This window comes from Oenanthe melanoleuca, chromosome Z, assembly GCF_029582105.1.
Source record: "Oenanthe melanoleuca isolate GR-GAL-2019-014 chromosome Z, OMel1.0, whole genome shotgun sequence".
NCBI classification, from domain to species: Eukaryota; Metazoa; Chordata; class Aves; order Passeriformes; family Muscicapidae; genus Oenanthe; species Oenanthe melanoleuca.
Genome location: NC_079362.1, coordinates 53,167,847 through 53,186,901, shown reverse-complemented (window position 1 = coordinate 53,186,901; position 19,055 = coordinate 53,167,847). Strand labels below are relative to the sequence as shown.

The window sequence follows — 19,055 nt, the reverse complement described above, 5'->3', positions numbered from 1 at the left end:
AAGCATGTGGAGGTTTCCACCACCTGTGCCAAGAGACAGGAACTGGTCCATTCCCAGTTCTCCCTTGCACACTGGGGGCACAGATCCCTCGTATTGCCTGATTTTTTATTGATAGACTAGAGAGCAACTGCAGTAGCAGCACATCTGTGGTAAGTCAGACAAGGGACAGGGCAAGCAGGCAGCCAAGTGAAGTCTATAATGCAATGTTGAACATACGTGTATGCCACAGCATTGTGTTCACTTTTCTAGCAAGCAAAAAAAGGGCTTGGCCATGGGTCAAGAGATCTCCTGGACCCCAAGGCATTAAACACTATCTCATTCCAAAGATCATCTTTCAGAATTGCAGAGTGGTTAGTGATTAACAGTTTCCAGCTACAGTTGTTTCACATGTTAGCATCTGCAAAAGTTCTTGTCAGATGTTCATGTTTGCTTTCTGAGGATTTTTTTTCTGCAACTCACACATCTACAGCCTTCAAGGCTGTGCTATTTCTTATATTTAGATACAACTAGTACAGCAATTGCCACACTCTCCCTTATTAATTTAAAACACAGATCTTTATCTTGTAATTTTACAGCCACAACACAGGACAGCCCACCCAAAAAAAAAGCCTACTTATTTTTTTCAGAATTTGCCAAGTCTCATCCAGACAAGACAAAATGAACCTTTACCGTTGCAAGTTTTCCTCTTCCAGATTATTGAAGCCAGTGCATGGGTCTCTGAGATGATTTTTTATCATTAGGATGTCCTTATTTTCCAAGGTCTGGTTTAGCAGCACAACAGCTGACAACATTTCTACTGCAATAGACAGTTCATCATGTGCCAGGTAGTTCTGTAGGACAACAATGTACTGCAGTCAGGAAGCTAAATAAGCAGTGTAACAAATTTGAGTTACACACTCTAGACACCATCAAGGAGATGGGCTTGGTTTAAGAAGCCTGGAAAGGTTCCTAATCACAGGCATGCCAGACTGACACATCAGTGGTGGTGGTGATCAGTGGGTTTCTATGTCCTTCTTTTCCTTCTTTTGCCCCAACCTCATCTCTTCTGGTTCTACTCTCAACAGGGGATTACTTTTCTACACAATATATGAACCAGAGTTAGTCCTCATTAAGAGCATGCAACAATTTAAAAAGTCAGTTGATTTGTCTTAACACAGGAGCTCAGCCAGATTGAAGTGTGGCATGAAACAAACTCTGCAATTAAATATTGCCTTTTCAACCAAAATGATTCATGCAATACATAACATCATGGCAAGAGAATTGTCTGATTTGACACAACAACATGCTATGTTTGTGCTCTTTCATGTCTGACTACACAACATCAACGAGCAGGCTGTAAGCTTTTCACTCTTACCACAGCATTCTGTTGTTGGAGGTTGAACAGCTCAGTCTGATAGACAGCAGCAGCAAATGAGTGAACAACAGGCAGCTGTGCCTCAGGTTTCATCAGTGCAACCAGTGTTTTACTAGGATCACAGTTACGAATTGCTGTATTGATATTGTCAACCGCTATAAGTTCTAGAGAACAGCAGGGGAAAAAAGCTTATTAATTTTCATATGCTGTTTGTTCTTCATGCCATGTAAATGACAACTAGGCTATTACAAAGAATATGATTTGCTGTCACAAGAGAAAAAAACATTTTTGTGAAATGACATGACTGCTGAATATTGCAAAAACAGTCTCAGTTCAAAGGTATGGAGCAATTGACTGGAGGACTTCAAAATTTCTGGACTTCTAAAAATGAGAAGACTGCTTATTGCACCTGTAACATAAAACAAGCAGCTGACCCCACCCTAGCACAAAAGATCCAACTCCTCCTGGGTGTGCTTGCAGCAGGTACTGCTGTGTATGTAGGCTCCAGCACCTCAGTCTTGCTTCACCCCAAATGCTCCCTTCCTTCTGCACCACCTCTCCTCCCTCAGCTCCTCCTTTGGCAGCATCCAGCTGAGATAGCTAAAAGGCCAGTACCTGAAGTACCAACACTGTTGGTGTCTGTTTCAAGAGGCCTGGTGGAAATCAGCCAAATCTATGAGAGGGGTGGGATTTTCTGCCAGAGAAATCAGTAGCTGAACTGATGGAAAACCACATGCTGTGGGGTTTCTAGAACTTCATCTGCATGCCAAACCTTTTTGTTTTCCCACCAGTGTGGAAGAGCAGTCCTTACAGGCACTGCCATCTAGAAATTAATCCCTTTGCTACAGCTCAGATTTTAATTTAAACAGACCCCAATAGAGGTATACAAGAGTAAACCTTTTCAGTACCTGAACAACTTGCCTGCTTAGCTTTTTGCTGGACTGACTTTGTCAGTGGTTTGAAGCCAGAAAAATGCTGAAAAACACTTCCCACTTGGGCAGCTGCAGAAGCATTACACCATCCCTCAGCTTAGTCACTGCCACCATAATTGCACACCTGGAAGAGCCATCTCTGAAGAAACCCAGGCCAGGGCACACCCAGGAACACACTGTACAAGGCACTACTCTGGCCTGGCAGAAAGGGAAGCAGCCTTGAAGGTTAGAGCACATGTGGCCAATTGAAAAAGAGCAATTATGCAAATGCCCTTTCCATCAATAAGCATCACTCCTGTACCTTATCATATGGCTTTTCTGTGTACTGTTACCCAGGGAACATTTTCAGTTATCACTGACTGCCCAAATCTGGGACAAGACTACTTGTTCAGAAGACATCATCCACAGTTCATGCATGCAGCAACTCTCAGAGCTTATTACACAACACAAAGTCTTTGAAAACCTTTTAGCTAGGCCCACCTAAAAAAAGCCCCTCGCCTCTCATTTCATTTTCTCTGAAGTGTAGTCATATGAGGCCACGTTGTCCCTGAAGACTCTCTCTTCTGGCTATTCCTACAGTTAGAAACCAGGAAAGGCTCTCACAGCTACAGCATGCATACATGCTTTTTAAAGAAAACAGTAAAGAGGAAAAGAGTCAGGGTCCAGAAATGGACTAGGCTAGTTCTGCAGCCAACAACCAAGCTATTGACTTCTAGTTTTGAAACCCAGCATGCAAATTGCAAAACATATTTTACATTACTCACGGTCCTGTATCAAAAGCCACTATTTTTTTTCTTCTTACGCAAATCATAAGAACTAAGTTACTCTCCAGATCGCTGTTAATGCTTTTCACACATCGCATTTTCTTCTTCCTTTCCTTTATCAAGAGGCAACTCTTTTAGAGAAAGTACTCCTCATCATGGCTAACTAACCTGAAACAGGCTAACATTTAAGGTATAAAGTCAAATTTTTCTTCTGACATAAGCTGACCTCACAATATAGCCTTTTTGCACATTACAAAAGCAATCAGCCTGGATTTCAAAGCATTGAATACAGTACCAGAAACAAAACAGCCATGCCCAGGATGACAGCAGATCAGGCAAAGGTTAACTTCCTAGCAAAGAAGTTTCCAGTCAAAAGCAGCAACACATGCACTGCAAATTTAGATCCCCTTTAACTATATTTTTTACAAACTATAACTTGTGCCATGTGGTATTCTTAACAGACTGAGAATGGGTTAGATTTAGATAACGTGTGTCTAAAAGCGAGAATTATTTTTTTCCTGCAATGTGATTGCAAAATATTCCTCTGTCTTAACTCTACAAGTATGGTCACTGCTCCCAAGTGAATATTGATACTGCCCTGATAAATATTTCTTCAAGTCATCAAGCTTTCAGTTTTTTGCCACTGTGCTTGCCAGTGGCTCAAATCAGTTCTCTCAATAGGAGTGCATCCAATTGGTGACTTGGCAATTGTGACACTGAGAAGAAAGATTATGAGAGCAAAATGCAACACACGTGGCTTCAGTTGGAGAAGCCTTGTTTATGTGCAAGAAATGGTCGACTCGATTATCTTAACATAATTAAAAGGGGATGGTAAAGAATATTAAAACAGTTACTCACTAAGCTTGTGAGCCTCAGCTTCCGCATTGGCAACACTAACTTCTTTCTGTATTTCACTTTTGTCGAGCATATTTGGAATGCCTGCTATCTAACAGATCAGAAAAACAAGGTTTAATTATGTTTTTGTTTGATGGGAGATAAGGGATAAAGTCTGGTGATGGTACACTGGGATTTGATTGTACTATCACCTGTGCATCAAACACAAGGCTCAGTAAACACAGCATTAATCTTTTCCTGTCATTTTCATCTTAGTTAAAATAATATATTTTCTCCTTAAAACCCAATTGACATACTTTAATTTAACATTAATGATTCAGTATTACTTTTATTTATACTCAAGTTATAACTTATTTTCGAAATAAAATATTAGGGGCTGCATGTTATATGTTAAATTTTCTTCTAATATCTTAGTAAGTACTCACAAGATTATCATGCTCTTAAGAGCAAATGCAGCTCTTTGGTGTTGATTAGTACATAAATTATTCTCAAATATTGATAAAACTTTTCATAAATGGTGCTGGAAGGCAGAGTAACGACAATTTCTCTCTGGATTAAAACCAGCTAAAAAACTGACAAGTAGCACCTGTTCAATTCAATTACCTGCATTTTCTGTTCTTTAGAACCACACAATTGCAAGAGGTACCATGAGGAATTTTGCGGCAGAACGTCAAGTAGGCTCAGAGCAGGGCGGCTCAGACCTGCCATCAGTGCCCCCTCATCTTGCCGGTCAATAGCCTCATTCACTTGGACTAAAGCTACGTGAACTGCAATGAAAACAACGCCTATGAACAGCAAATACGGCTTTCATGGGGGGAAAATGTCCATTGCTGTCAGCATCTCACTTTTTGTGAAAGCCAGCTAGGGTGGCAGCCTTTTTCTAGCAGAGAATTACCTCTTTCCTGTCCAGTCCTACAAAGGGAGTCTCTGGCTCTGTGTGAGCCTGGGTGGAAGCAGCTCTACCACAGCTAAGCAAAAGCTTATGAATGAATTTTGGGTCTATATAGAAGAGGGGTTCAAAATTTACAGTATTCTGCACACACAAAAAGAACATGAAGAAACAGAGCAGGCAATAAATGATTTGATTCTGAACTGAGGAATCCCTACAGCAAAAACCACAAAGAGAAATTAGCTCCACCCCCCCCCCCAAAGATTAGTAGAGAAGGAATAGCATGACAAAAACAGTTGTAGAGAGACATTAGCCACTTATGCATATTTTACAAGTTTCCATAGAAATATTTTGTTTGTTCAGGTGGACTCAAGTTGTGTTCAGCTGGAATCTGGGAGATCACGTATTGTGTGCATACTTCCACGAGGATCCAGAATAGCTTACTGTTTATTTTATTGATATTGCCTTGAATCTCAGCTTGTGTCAGCAACTCCTCGTAGACATCTCTCTCTTCATCAGAAATTGTGCCATTCTAAGAAAACAAAATGTTGCTAGTTCACACAAAACAGTTTGCAGAAAGAAAAGCTGTTAGTCAAAGTCATTAAAACTGCATCAGCTGAAGTATTTACTGAAGGTATTTGTAAAGGAATTTGTTGACTAAGTGAATGGAGGAAATTAGCACTTTGTCATAGAGACCATTAGCTCTCATGTAAAAGAACACAGCAAATAATTTCACATTAAATATCTGTGGCAGAGGTTATACTTTATACTCAAAAAAGGGTATTATTGTATTTACAACTTTTTAAGAAGTAAATTTATTTTTTCTAAAGCAATTAATAGAAGAAAACTAGTCTTTTTTACTATTGAGTCCTCTGGTATATTTAGTCTTTGGGCACAGTTAAGCTGCATCATTCTCATAGTTACCATATTCTTATAAAATTGGCTTTTAGCTTGTTGCATTACCACAATTTCTCTTAGTTACCTTAAAAGTGGGGGTTTCCTCCCGATTGTACTGATTTTAAAAATTAAGTTAATTTTTAAAACAATAATGCTATAGCACGACAAAGAAAATGAAGAAACTCGTGTACTAGGAGTACAAATAAAACCCCACTACCTTGAGTCTTGCACTTGATTCTTTCTTCCTTTTAGCATCAAAGAGCTCGTTCTGATAGTCCTGCGCCAGCTCCTCGTCCACGTTGAGCAGCATTGCATTTGGGTTCCTCAGAGTGGCAATGGTTTGCTCGGCGATTCCCTTCTCCACAGCCTCGTTGATTGCAATTACAGCCGCGTGCACTAGAATTGAAAGCACAGTCCTGAGCTTCAGGAAGCAAAGAAGTCAAAGCTGCAGCTGTTTCTTCTGATTTATTTGAAAGGAGCGTTGGATTTACGTTCAATAATTCACAGATTTGAAGGTTCCACTCCATGTTTCCTCTAGACTGCAGAACTCTGTGCTTACTCAAAGGTGGCACATGGCAGTCTGTTCCATGTTCACCCTCCCCCCAAAGAGGGGTGTGCTGGTTTCAGCTGGGGCAGGGTTAATTTTCTTCTCAGTGGCTGGCATGGGCTGTGTTTTGCATTTGTGCTGAACACAGGGTTGATAATACAGAGATGTTTTTGTTATTGCTGAGAAGGGCTTGCACAGAGCCAAGGCCTTTTCTGCTTTGGTACAGCCACACTGGTGAGGGGAATGGGGCTGCTTGGGAGGAGACAGAGCCAGGACAGTGACCCAAACTGACCAAGGGGATGTTCCAGACCATGTGGCACCAAGCTCAGTGTATAAAGTGGAGGAAAGCAGGAAGAGAGGGATATTGGAGTGATGGAGTGTGTCTTCCCAAGCCACAATCATGTGTGATGGGGCTTGACTGTCCTGGAGATGGCTGAACATCTGCCTGCTCATGGGAAGCACTGAATTAAATCCTGGGTTTGTTTTGCTTGTGTGCACAGCCTTTGTTTTCTCTATTAAAGTGTCTTTTTCTCAACCCATGAGTTCTCCAGCTTTTACCCTTCTGATTTGCTGGCTGGGGAGTGAGTGAGGGGCTTTGCTGCTGCCTGGGGTTAACCCATGACACACTTAATATTTTACTGACAGAAAATAAAACATGAGTTACATTTTATCATTCAAGTCCTATTTTACTTAGGAGGCAATTACATGTAGGAATTGAAAGTATTTTTGGTAGTTTGTACCCTAAAGCTGTGTGTTTGTGTCCATATGAAAGCACTGTCTAAACTGAGTATATCTAAGAGATGCTGCACAAGAATGAGGCAACTGAAGTTCCATTAAACTTGTCCTCTGGAAAAACACATTTAAGACCTCCCCCTGCCCCCAAGCACATCACATTTAAGCCTCCCTGAGATGGTTCTTTGCACATCAAGATCTCCATGAACCCTAGGCACATGAGACACACTGATGTAATGGTCTCTCCTCCTGTCACCTGCAAGGCCACAAGACAGCAGACTTCAAACAGAGGCAAAAAACACCCTGCAGGCTTTGCAGGGTCCTCAAAATGTTTCTACACAGGAAAAAAGGAAAAGGGCCATAGGACTCACCAGCCATTGATCAGCTTAAGTGTTAAGCCTTTGCTTTGAGAGAAAAGAAAGCTTCATCTACTAAACAAATGGTTGACTCCAAGAATTTAAGAGTCACAGAAGCTCATGTTTTTTCACACAGTAAATCTGTGTGAGTGTACAAATTCAAAACCACTTATAGGTGAATTAGGTGTAGAGTAGTACCTAACACACTCCTCCCAGTTACTCCCTGAACACATTTTGGCCCTCAGATCAGTTTAGATGAAGGACTTGCATTACAGCTGCACTTTATCTGGACCTTCAAGCCACAAAGAGACCCCAATGGTTGCCTGATAGCACATTAGTCTCAAGTGTTTTACAAACTTTACTATGCAAAATGTAAAATTCCTGATAAATGAGTATCTAGATCACATCCCAAAGAAGGAACATTGCAGCTCCCCATTTATCATCTCAGCAGCTTGCCTAGGAGTTACTTTCATTCCACCAAGGAGATGTGCAAAGGGAAAACACAGTGACCATCTTTCCTTACTTTGCCAATATTGCTTTCTACTTGGCCCTCCATGGTTCTGCTGAAATAGAGAAAAGCATGCAGCAAAAAGAGTTTATTTGGATCAAGTTTAACTGAAGGTGTAAATATCTGAGTCTGAAAGACTTCAGTCTCTTTCAGTTTATGAAAGAAAGCAAAGATGCTTCAAATTTGAGGCTTTCGGAAAAAAAGGAGTGTACAAATTTAGGGAAGTCAGACTGAACACTCAATAGGGGTAAATGAAGGATGAATTGAAGCTTTGCATCCTCAGATATGGCAGCTACTGGATAGCTGTTGGTGCATAATCCATTGCTTAGCACTGAGCTCGTGCCAAAAAGCTGTTCTAAAACTGTTGCACTCTAGCTCAGCACAATTGAGATGGGCAGTACAAGCAGCTAGCATGGTGGTGGAGATACAAGCACACTGATTTCATTTGTCATTAAGCTTTGTGAAAAGACAAAGCTCACACTGAACATGAGGAAAAGTTTTCTAATTGAGAGGGTGGTAATTTACTGGAACAGGCTGCCAAGGGAAATGGTCACAGTATCAAACCAGAGAGAGTCCAAGGAGCATCTCAGCTGTATGCTTAGTTTTAGGTAATCCTGTGAGGATCAGAAACTTGGACTCAAATGTCCATATGGGTCCCTTCCCACCTGAGGCATTCTCTGGTTCTGTGAACATCCATATCCACTCCAAAGGACTAAGAGAGCTGTTCTTAGACACGTGTATGATCCCTACATCCTCATATATCAGAACACATAGGAAGGATGTTATCTCTTCCACAGTTGTGTTAGAGGCTTCACTAACCTAAATGAAGTTAGCAAAAAGCACTCAAAAGATTGATTCTCTCCTAATCTTGAACCTAACAAATAATGGCAGATGTTGAAAGAGCAGGCTGTAAGTATGGAATAAAAGAGAGGTCTCCTCGCAGAATAAGCTTTCTGTGAAAGCATGTCAACTTATTCTTTCCATGCTGATTCATACTATTGCTGATAGCAGAGTAGGAGTCATCAGCAGTTGTTCCACTTTCGTATCTCCTCTTGTGTACTCCACTTAGGAAGAAGGATGGTAGACCCCTTCCTTTGGCAGGATCTCCATTATCCAGCCTTGCTAGTGAGGGTTCCCACAGCAGATGTTTCCTGCCATGGGGCAGAGCATGCTATCTACAGCACAATCCTTGCTCAGAGGAAAAAAAGAACAGCACCAGGAAACCTGCTCTTCTAAAACTGAAAACACTTCAGAAGTTAAAGGAAGCCCTACACACTATAATAAGGCTTTCAGTGAAGGATGTTCGAGCCCTTTCATCCTCAGGGGAGGAAGCTCCCTGAAAAAGTGCTTGGTAGTCACTAAATATCTGAAAATCTGCTAAAAAACTCCTGCCACTTAAAAGGCAGCAATTTAAGCACTATCTTTGGTGAAGCACACACATATTAAGCAGGCTTCAAAATATACAACACAGACAATGCAAATCATCATCAAGAATATTTTAAGTTAGGCTCTGAAAATATCAGCACACTAGTAATATAATGAATCAGCTTGCCACTTTGCAAGGTCGAATAAAATAGCAAAGGCAATCCTTCTATTCTTCAGTTTACCCTTCTGAAAAGACTAGGATTTAATATAACTAGAGATCAAATGTTGGTTGAAGTGGACACACTTGATTTCATATCATTTAAATTAAAGCAATTTTTTGGGTAATATATCACTTTGTTTCACCAAAAAAAAAAAAAAAAAAAAAAAAAAAAAAAAAAAAAAAAACAAAAGAGAAGTGATATAGAGAAAAGCACCCAGACTTACACATGAGTAATCATGAGCAGCAGAAAAAACATTGAATTCTGTTTTTGAATGGAAGCTGTTCAAGACACAGTGTGCAGCAGGACTACCCTGCAGCAGGGTTCCACCTTGCAGACACATGCCAGTGGCCAGACAGACTGAAAGCTACCCATGGAGGAAAGTTCCAAATATACAACACCATATGGGAGAGAGCTGTCAGTCTGGAACAATGACTTGTCCTCACAGCAACCTGTCTAGGTGTTTTAGGAAAACTGCAAAAGGCAAAAAAAAAAAAAAAAGAAAAAAAAAAAAAAAAAAAGAGGAGGGACAGAGAAGACACCATGTTCCCATGGCTGTCTTCATTGTACATTGTGCAGAGACACGCAGAGGTCAAGACATTACTCTAGAGGACACTACCTACCAAAACATTAAACCCATTCAAAATATTGTGAGAAATCTTTGCTTCTGGTAGCACTTCCTATGGGTCAGTGGAGATACCAAAAAACACTGACTGCAAATGTTGAAGAGGCCTTGTAACAAGGAAGCAGTGTGGTAGTGAGAACTTGTTTGCTTTCTTTCTAGCTCTTAAGAGGTGGCAAACTAAGTGAATGAGAATGCAGAATATATTTTGTTAGCATTGTATCAAAGCATTCTGTAGAGAACAGAACAAGAGTCTCACTTACAGGCAGCTTCGTCCACTGATAATTCACTGGCCAGAATCCCACCAATTTTACTAAAAGATGGCATCTGTATACCATATTTCTCTAGCTCCTTTCTCATGTTGCTGATTTCTTCCTCTGTACAGACAAAAAAAAAAAAAATATTATCAGAACAAAAGCATGACAACTTCACTATGAATAACCACATGCCACATGTACAAAAATGTTTCTGAAGGGGCTTCTGAGCAGTTTTTCCTCTCAGTTTTGAAGGACTCTAAGATATGACAAGTATTCAATGAAAACTGCTCCCTCCTTTCCTTCCAAGACCCATAATAATTATAAACAGCCGCCTCCCACCTGTTTAATTTGTAACAGTGTTTGTAACAAAGTTGTCAGACAGAAAGGCCATGTAATGTATAGAATATGTACAACGCTAGCAGATTTGCAGTGTAAAAAAGCCATCTAACATATGATCAGATGAGCATCTTTTTACCTGTGAAGTCTACTTTTCCCAGAGGTCCTGGATCTGTGGAGCTAGTCCTAGTTTGAAGAGATATAAACTGCAAAGAAGAAAAACCAGGCTTTAAAGTTCTGCATGGGGTTGAGCTGTCTGCTTTCTGTACAAGAGAAAAACACTTTCATGAAGTTTATCCTTTAACCTTTGACTTAAGTGTGCCGATATAGAATAAATTAACACTATGATTTTCTTTGTGCTGTATTTTTGTCTTACAGAAAGAGAAATCTTTTTTTTCCAAGAAGCATCTTTAAGAAATAGGCACTGTCACTGTATCTCAGGTCACAGGGGATGTATAAACAAGTGAAAGATAGGTAAAGAAATACAGAAGCTACTACTGGAGAAAATCAAGATCTGAAAGCATTTGAGGACACCTGGACACCTTCTATCTTTGGATCTATGTTCTGGTTTGACTTGCATTAATTACATCCCATACTAACAGAAGAACACATAAATCACTGACATCCTTCTGACTAGAACCTGTCAGTCCATCCAACAGCATCTCTAAATATTTGTGTCATTACCTACTTTACTCTTGGAAAAATAAAGAAAGTTGATTTAATGTACAACAAATACTTTTTTTTTTTTTTCCCATATAGCATGAAAAATACCTTCACTCATTCCTAGAGCTCTGGGGTGCTATCTGAAAGAAAACAGCTGAATATATATTTATTTTCTTGGTAGGTTCCAAACACAAGGCATGTATTTATCTACAAAAGACTGATGTTTCTATAATTTATGAGTGAAATTCAATAAACAAGTGAGTTAGGCAAGAAAGAATAAAAAAAGATAGGTTTTAAAAACATTACTTAAATAACACATTCCTCCAAAAGGATTGTTTTCCACCTCTTTTCAAACTTACTTCACTCCAACATCATTCATTGTAAATGTGCTTTGGGGTTCAGGGGTTTTGTTTCTCGAGTATTTCCCTTTTGTGTTTTGTTGTAGAGGCAATTTTTTTTGCTAGTAGGAAATTATGGGAGATCTCAAAGCACATTTTTATAGCTGATGCATGCATTTAGGAGCATGAGGAATCAGCATTTATCTTCCATGCTGCCTCAAATCCTCTGTCCTGCCCCCATCTGGATGAACACAACAAAATCTCAGGTAGGTTAACATGGCTTTAGAGCCTCTCAAAATCATTGTTGATGCCATTCTTATATTTCAGACATGTCTAAAGTGCAAATTAGCTTTTTCAGGGGATAAAAAGCACACAGAGTTTACCAGATTATATGAACCAGTAATATATAATGAACCAGTTTCCTCTGTTACCCTGGTCTGCCTTCCAGTCTTTCTGGGTAAAAAGAGATTTTGCTCCAAGTTTGAGGCAGGAACACAATCCTGTCTGAAATGCTGGGTGTCATACAAACAGCTATGGAAATCAGCAGCTGACTGCTGACTCTTTTTTGGGTCACCACAATAGAAAGATACAAGAAGAAAGAGTGCTATGAACATTAAAGAATATTTTTTTTGCTGCTCAGCACTTCCAGAAGGATGTTGAACCATGTGTGGTATTTCCTACACTCCTCTGTTTGGATAAATTTACCAACCACCAGATGGTGCTGAAAATGTTCTTTGAGTATTGCAGAGAACACAAAGACACTTCTCTGAGTTAACATATAACTTCACTTGAAACAGCTTGCTTAATGGTTAAGAAAACTGAATTCAAGGCACCAGGAGCATGTGAAAAACAAAGGAGAAAGAACAGCTCCTAGGTGAAACTCCTTTCAATAGAAGGCATCAGCCACATAGAACTGCATCTCATATCAGGCAGATATTCCCAGGACATTTTTTGTGCTCAGCTCATGTATAACATGCTGTGAAAAACAGATCTGAAAGCAGCATGTTTTTTCTTTTACAGCATGCTTGTTATTCTGCTGCTTCCTAGAAAAACAGCTGTCCAGCTTCAAGAAGGATAGTTTTTCTAGGATATAGCAATGATCTTCTTGCAAAGATAATTTGAAAACTCAATTTTTCAGGGAAAAAAATATCTCCAAGCACTGCTATTTATGAAGAAGAATTATTGTCAGCATCTTAATTTAAATGAAGCTGTTCATAACCTCATTTAGTACAAAACAACCCCAAATCTGCTTTCATTAAAAAAAATGGTGCAAGTAATAGAATCTATGCCTTTGTATTTTTCAGGCTGGAACCAGAAGTTCCAGTTCTGGTTCCACCCCTAATTTCTTCCTGGCCTTTGTCCCAGTCAATACTTTAAGTATTGGTATTTCAGCAAAAAAAGCAAGAGGCAATTACATTCAACAGGAGTATAATAAGTAATTGTTTGCTAAGTCGCTCCTTCCTGGCCAGAGCAGTGTTGCATTTGACAGTTTAAGTGCATTTGATGCTTTAAGTGCAATGGTCTTAATTTTAGACTTTAATCAGGACATATCCTAAAACTATATTTAAACCAATGCTTAGAGTACCCATCTATCTTTAGGCATTCTAGCAGCAGCAGATCAGTAAAGCAATAAGCAGCTAATGACTTTCCCTGCAAAATGTTATGATTTCAGATATCAAATATATGTTTCAGTTACAGTTCAGCATTCCTGGGAGCACTGCTGGCCAGTCAAAGTGCCCTGTGCTTAATTCTATTATTTTCCAAACAGCTTTCAGTGTAGCTTGCATGCCATTCAACACTGAGATTGAAATTTGATTTGAAAGATCTCAGTGAAAAACTTCCTTAAGGAAAAGGTATGGAAATAAATAAAGCTCCCTCACTGTTTCTTCTATTCTTACATCCTGCACAGGCACAGGGCCTACAATCTCATGGGAAAGCATCATAAACAAAAGCATTCCAGGCCTATTCCCCTTCAGTGTGGCATGGCACATTTAACATAAAGTCCATTTCTAAAATAATAGCACTAAAAAAACCCCAAAAACATATTAAGTACAGAAGTACAGAGTTAGAGTTTTGTGTTGATATGCATCAAGAAAAAGTAATTTAAACAGGACAAACTTGGAAGTGAAAGCTGAGACAACACAGACTAATTTAGTACTGCATAAATCCTGGGGCCTGCCAAGATGGAGAAAGGAAAGTTTCTACCACAGGTTCATCCACTGTAATCCTCAGTTCAGGATAAGAATTACTGCCATTGCAATGATAAGGCAGATATTAAGCAGATATTTGATGGATTCAAATCCACAGTCAATAATGTCCTATATACACGAGGGAGCAAACATTAGAAAAAATTAAATGTGCTGTTGCACCTCCTGCAGAATGTTTGAGCTGGGTGGGGGGCACACAGCCACTCACTCAGCCTGACCTGGTTAAGGTCACAGCCCTCTCCAGGAAATCACTTCAAGCTTACACAAGACACTTGCTGTCAGAACAGACTGCACTGCTAAGTTACAGGCAAGAACCACCCTCAGATAGTCCTGTGTCACCTCCCAGTTAATATTACACCATGTACAATAATTTCAAGGGCAACTCTTGTCGAAGATGGCGAAAATATACTGAGCTGTCAGCTATGAACACCTGGGCATGTTAAGCAAATACAGTAAACTTCAGTGGAAAATCCTGTTCACTGGGAGTGAGTGCACATCCCAGAATGCAAGAGTGGGCACACAACTTCAAGGATTAGCCTGACAAAAGTTTCAATAAAGCAGTATTGAATAGTCCCTGTCTGACAGCCCTGGAGCAGCTGATGTGTCTTTGAGCACCATTAGAAACAGAGAAGAAAGTTTGGGGTGCAAGTTAATTATGTTCTCTGAAAGACTAATGCCAAAAAATATTGAAAGGGAAAGGTCTCTGTGTGCAGGAAATGAACTAGAAGAGCCACAGGAGGGTGGAGCTGTCTGCCAACAACACTGTTGCTCACATCAGGGACAGCACAGGGCAGATGTTCTTGTGCTAAACATCAAGAAAATCCTCAAGGCAGAACATGAACAAATTTTAATCGCTACTTTCAGTGGTGTAGTCAAAGCCTCTCTGACTTCACATTAAATGTCAAGTTGCTCAGAATTTTGAAATATTTGAGAATGTATCTTTTTTTTTACCACAGAATACAGTAATTAATAGCTTTAGTTTTGGAACAGAAAGATGTCAGTTCATCATTATCTTCACTCTGATCAGCATCTCTGTTCCATGATTGTATTAAGGGTTTGCTAAGTTACTGTTAATTTGTTTGATATCTGTTGAAGCAGGTATTTTGAAACTGTATGTTCATTTTGCAAGGGGGTGTACTACTAGGAGAAGGATTTGCATGCTAAATTCAGTAGCCCTTAATTTCTATTTTGAGAACTATTTGGCCACTAGACCTGACAAAGTTCAATTTTATCTCCAACTTGAAACTAATGCACTTATAAATTCGGACAGATTTTGATTTACTGGTTGCTCTAAAGCCATTTCAAGACTTACACTCCTAACTTTGGCAGTTAGTATAACTTTTACTCCTGTCAGCAGTTACCTTAGAGCATGAATGCAGTATATCATCCTAGGGATGTTTTTCCTATCATAGACATCCGTAGTCTCTGGATAGAAGATCTAAAAAGCAAAGAGCACACAGTTAAATGAGAAGACTTATTACTGAGAAGAAATGTTTACTCTGCAGAACCATACCTTAAATTTACAGAATTTCAGCTGTTACTTTTATACAGCCAGGCGTCATGTCTCTTCTGATGTTATTTTAACTTTATCAGTAGTTTTCATAAAGAAGAGCTTAAAAAAGCATAAAAGCTACTTAATAAGAGGGGAGAAAAGGAAGATAAGCAGGCAGCATTTCAATAAGATTTTTAGAAAATGTCCTTTGGCATGAGCTCAGTCAGTAGTGCTTGTCCTCTACAGATGCCCAAAACCTGGAATGCAGCTAAAATTTGCAAAGCCTCATTACAAACCAAACCTATCAAGTATGGTTTAAAAATGCATAATTCTATTTGCCAGCACCCCTAACTTTTTGAATACATCATTTACAAAGAAAGATACTTAGAGAGAGGAATATTAAGCAATTTAGCCAAGAAGTCACATCATAAGTTCCAGTTCTGGTTCTACCAGTAATTTGTTCCTGGCTTTGGTCCCAGTCACTAGACACTGTTTCTCCACAAAAATATAATAAAAAGACTTAGTTAACCGTGAGAGTTGGCAGCATGCTTGCAGCCCAGGCTGGTCACTCAGGGCTGCACTGTCCCATGGTTAATAGGACCAGACTGAGTAAGTCAGAAGCACAGAGCTCTCTTCATCATTTGCTCAAAACATCTTTGTGAGAGAGAATTGGGAAAGCTTTAGGCCATGACCATCCTCTGCGACAGAAACACAATCTTTCAGAGGATGGATGGCAGGGTGGAAATCAGCCAGCTGACAGAGGGCTGAAGGACTCAACTGGAAAAAAAGCCTGACCTGGAAAGGGCAGGACCTCTTCCCATCTCTGGCATTTCTGATGGCAGTCATGAGTGCCCTTTTCTGGGTACAAGCACCTGCAGTGAGTTTGCCTGCAGTAGCTGACCATTAGTCCATTCAGCCCTTCAAGCAGCTGCCTGAGCATCCCCACTGTGCCTGACCACAGTGCAGCACACAGGCGCCCTGGGGTGGGGAGCTGCTCACCTCAGCCTGGTGTGGCTGCCAGGAGGCACAAACAAGCAGCAAAGGTGTTTGCACACAGCCCTTGGTTAAAGGATTTTCATCTGAAAGAGACTCACTGGTGCCCAGAAACAGCAGCAGAGGGGGGAGATGACAAGTGAAGACCCGCAAGAAGGAAGGTAAATGTAAGAGGTGACCCAAGAAAGCAGCTGGTGGAAGAAGAGCAGCAGCACAGTCACGCAGAGGCACTGAAGGGTGCAAGAACAGTCTGGAAACAGGGTAGAGGCAGAGAAACTGGGGTGTACAGTAAGAGGAAGAGGCAGCAAGAGGCACAATGTGAAGAGGTAACCTGAAGGAAGCAAATATTTAAGTTTTCTGTTTTAAACCACAGTCCTTCCAGCACACCCCCCCCACCCCCCAGACTGCATTAGCAGTAAAATACCAAGTGCTTGAGCTAACTAGTGTCCCTGCCTCAGCCCACACACACCAGCAGCAGCAACACAGGACTGACACTCCCACTGCTTTCCACATTACCTTCTCCTGGTTTTTTGGTTTTTTTTAATTACCCCTTCCCTGTAGACTTACTGTAAGGAACTGTTTATGCTCAAGCAGATGAAGGGGGATCTCAGTAAGCCAATGATCTGAGCCACTTTCTTTGCTGAAATTTAAAGGCTTACCTTAGGCAGACCAATGGACTCCATTGCTCTTAACCACTGCACAGTGTTGTCAGTGTGCCGAAAATGAAGGCCAGATCTCTATTGGAAACACAGAAGATTGTGAAAGTCACATTAAGCAAATTCTCTATTTATTGATCATCCTGTTGTTTCCCAGTTTTATCTCCTGAAACTGAGTTCAGAATTTTCCCGTATTTGAACCCAGAGACCAAAGTGTAACAGCTTCAATTTTGCTAATGAAGCATCCTAACACATCCACAGCTCCACACTGAGTTCAGCTCATTCTTTCACGTTACATAAGCCAGATTTGTACCCACCAGGGCAGACTGTGATTAAAGTAGGAATTTGTCCTTCAGTATTCTTTGGGAATAGAGCCTGGATGTCAAAAACAAGGAGCCAAACCACAGAAGCAGTAACACTGCTGAGCACTACCATGAAGAACAGAAAAGGAAGTCGTGGAACTCTTCAGTTCTACCTGAATACCTGACCTGACCCTTCCTAAAGCCTATGCCATCAACATAAGAATAGAGTGGGAAAGTATTTTTTCTTTTATTTTCAGTGTTATCTTTTAGGGTAAAGGGAAAAAGGAATCTCTCAAATTTTGGAGATTTTCAAGAGAAACATTTAAATGTAAACAGAACCCTTAAACAATTTTTTTTCTGCTCCTCTATACGTTGAGATAGTGCATTCCACAGAAAGACTACTGTGTATAAGTATCTGTATTATTGAGGTTCTCAATAATACCTGCACAGGGAACAAGCTAAACTCCCTCACTGGTAGCTTGCTTTTTTCTTTTTGCTGTTAAAGTTGATAAAATAAACACAGAGATCTAAAGAAGTGAATTTCAAATATGCTTCCATATAAAATGAAGAAAGCTTGAAATAGTTATCAAATTGCTTTTGGCTTCCATTCCTAATGAGAAATAACTTTATAGGTTTCAAAGCTCATGTTCTCCTCGGAGCCAGAAGTGTAATTTGTACAGCTTTAAAAACTTGAAGCAAGACCAAAACATTTTTTCTAAGGGTTGAATATTTCTAACTTATCATACAGTCTTCTTACAGCTGTGCATCTTCCATCTAGTCTTTAAAGAAAGATACAGCCATGCTTGGGAACCTTTAGGAACTGGAAGACAAACATTGCTGGGTTTTGTCATCCTGGTGAGAGAACTGAAAAAGTTATTACCTTGTAGCGTGCCTGCTCCACATCATAGATCTTTTTGTCTGACACCACATTAGGTGCAAAGAATTTTGCAAGCTTGGCAAGGTAAACACCATTTCTTAAGCCTTCTTCCAGTTCCGTAGTTGGGGGCAGCTCTTCGTCCAAGCAGACCTCCATCCATCTACAGAGACATTTGAGAAACATTGTTATTTGGGTTTTAATATGACTTACAGCTTTTGCCTACAACTATCATACTTTAAATGTCACCACCACAATGTTGTTATAACAGAGGAGGACAAGGGCTAAGGATAAAATTTTCATAATCATTCATGTGACATATCAAAATGATATGGGGATCATATCTGTGATTGTAACCCAGCAACAAGCAAACAGCCTGCTTTGAAGTATTCACACCCCAAGGGGTCTAACTCAAAGCTTTTGAACAGTACCAGGCTTTTGAATAAACAGTAATTTAAGCTGAAAACTAGAAGAAAACATAGAGTGTTTTAAAATGTTTATTTTAAAAAAACCTCTGTGATATCTATGCCAGTGCTGAACCTCAGGAGTATCAAGGACAGCAGTGCTCTGGTGAGGCAGGCTCCTATAGCCAGTGTGCTGTGCAGCACACCCTCACAGCGATGCCCAGCTCAGGACAGAGCACTCCTGCAGATTTTCCTCCTCCTGCATGGGAGCTCTCCCCTCTCACTGCTGCTGGCGGGACGAGGGAGGGTTTTGTGGAAAAGCCCACAGTAATTTACACATTTGAGTTCTGCCTGGCAGTAAGTGGGTTGAAATATGGCTTCTTGTTAGTGACTAAATCCTCCAAGGTGCTAAACCAGTTATGCATTTGACACTTAAGATGTGATAGACATGATACTAGACAGAGAACAATATTAATTGAATACAGAACAGTTGC

The 19,055-nt window shown here is 40.2% G+C and overlaps 1 protein-coding gene across 1 annotated transcript in view; it reads right to left on the bottom strand.

The window, feature by feature from the left end:
- IQGAP2 (IQ motif containing GTPase activating protein 2) overlaps positions 1–19,055 on the bottom strand; it is a 123,074-nt gene that overhangs the window by 39,667 nt on the left and 64,352 nt on the right. The window contains 12 exon segments of the mRNA XM_056514751.1: positions 670–830; positions 1,355–1,518; positions 3,909–3,996; positions 4,509–4,672; positions 5,239–5,326; positions 5,909–6,087; positions 10,303–10,416; positions 10,772–10,792; positions 10,795–10,838; positions 15,202–15,278; positions 16,985–17,062; positions 18,164–18,320. Coding sequence (XP_056370726.1) covers positions 670–830; positions 1,355–1,518; positions 3,909–3,996; positions 4,509–4,672; positions 5,239–5,326; positions 5,909–6,087; positions 10,303–10,416; positions 10,772–10,792; positions 10,795–10,838; positions 15,202–15,278; positions 16,985–17,062; positions 18,164–18,320 — 1,335 coding nt within the window.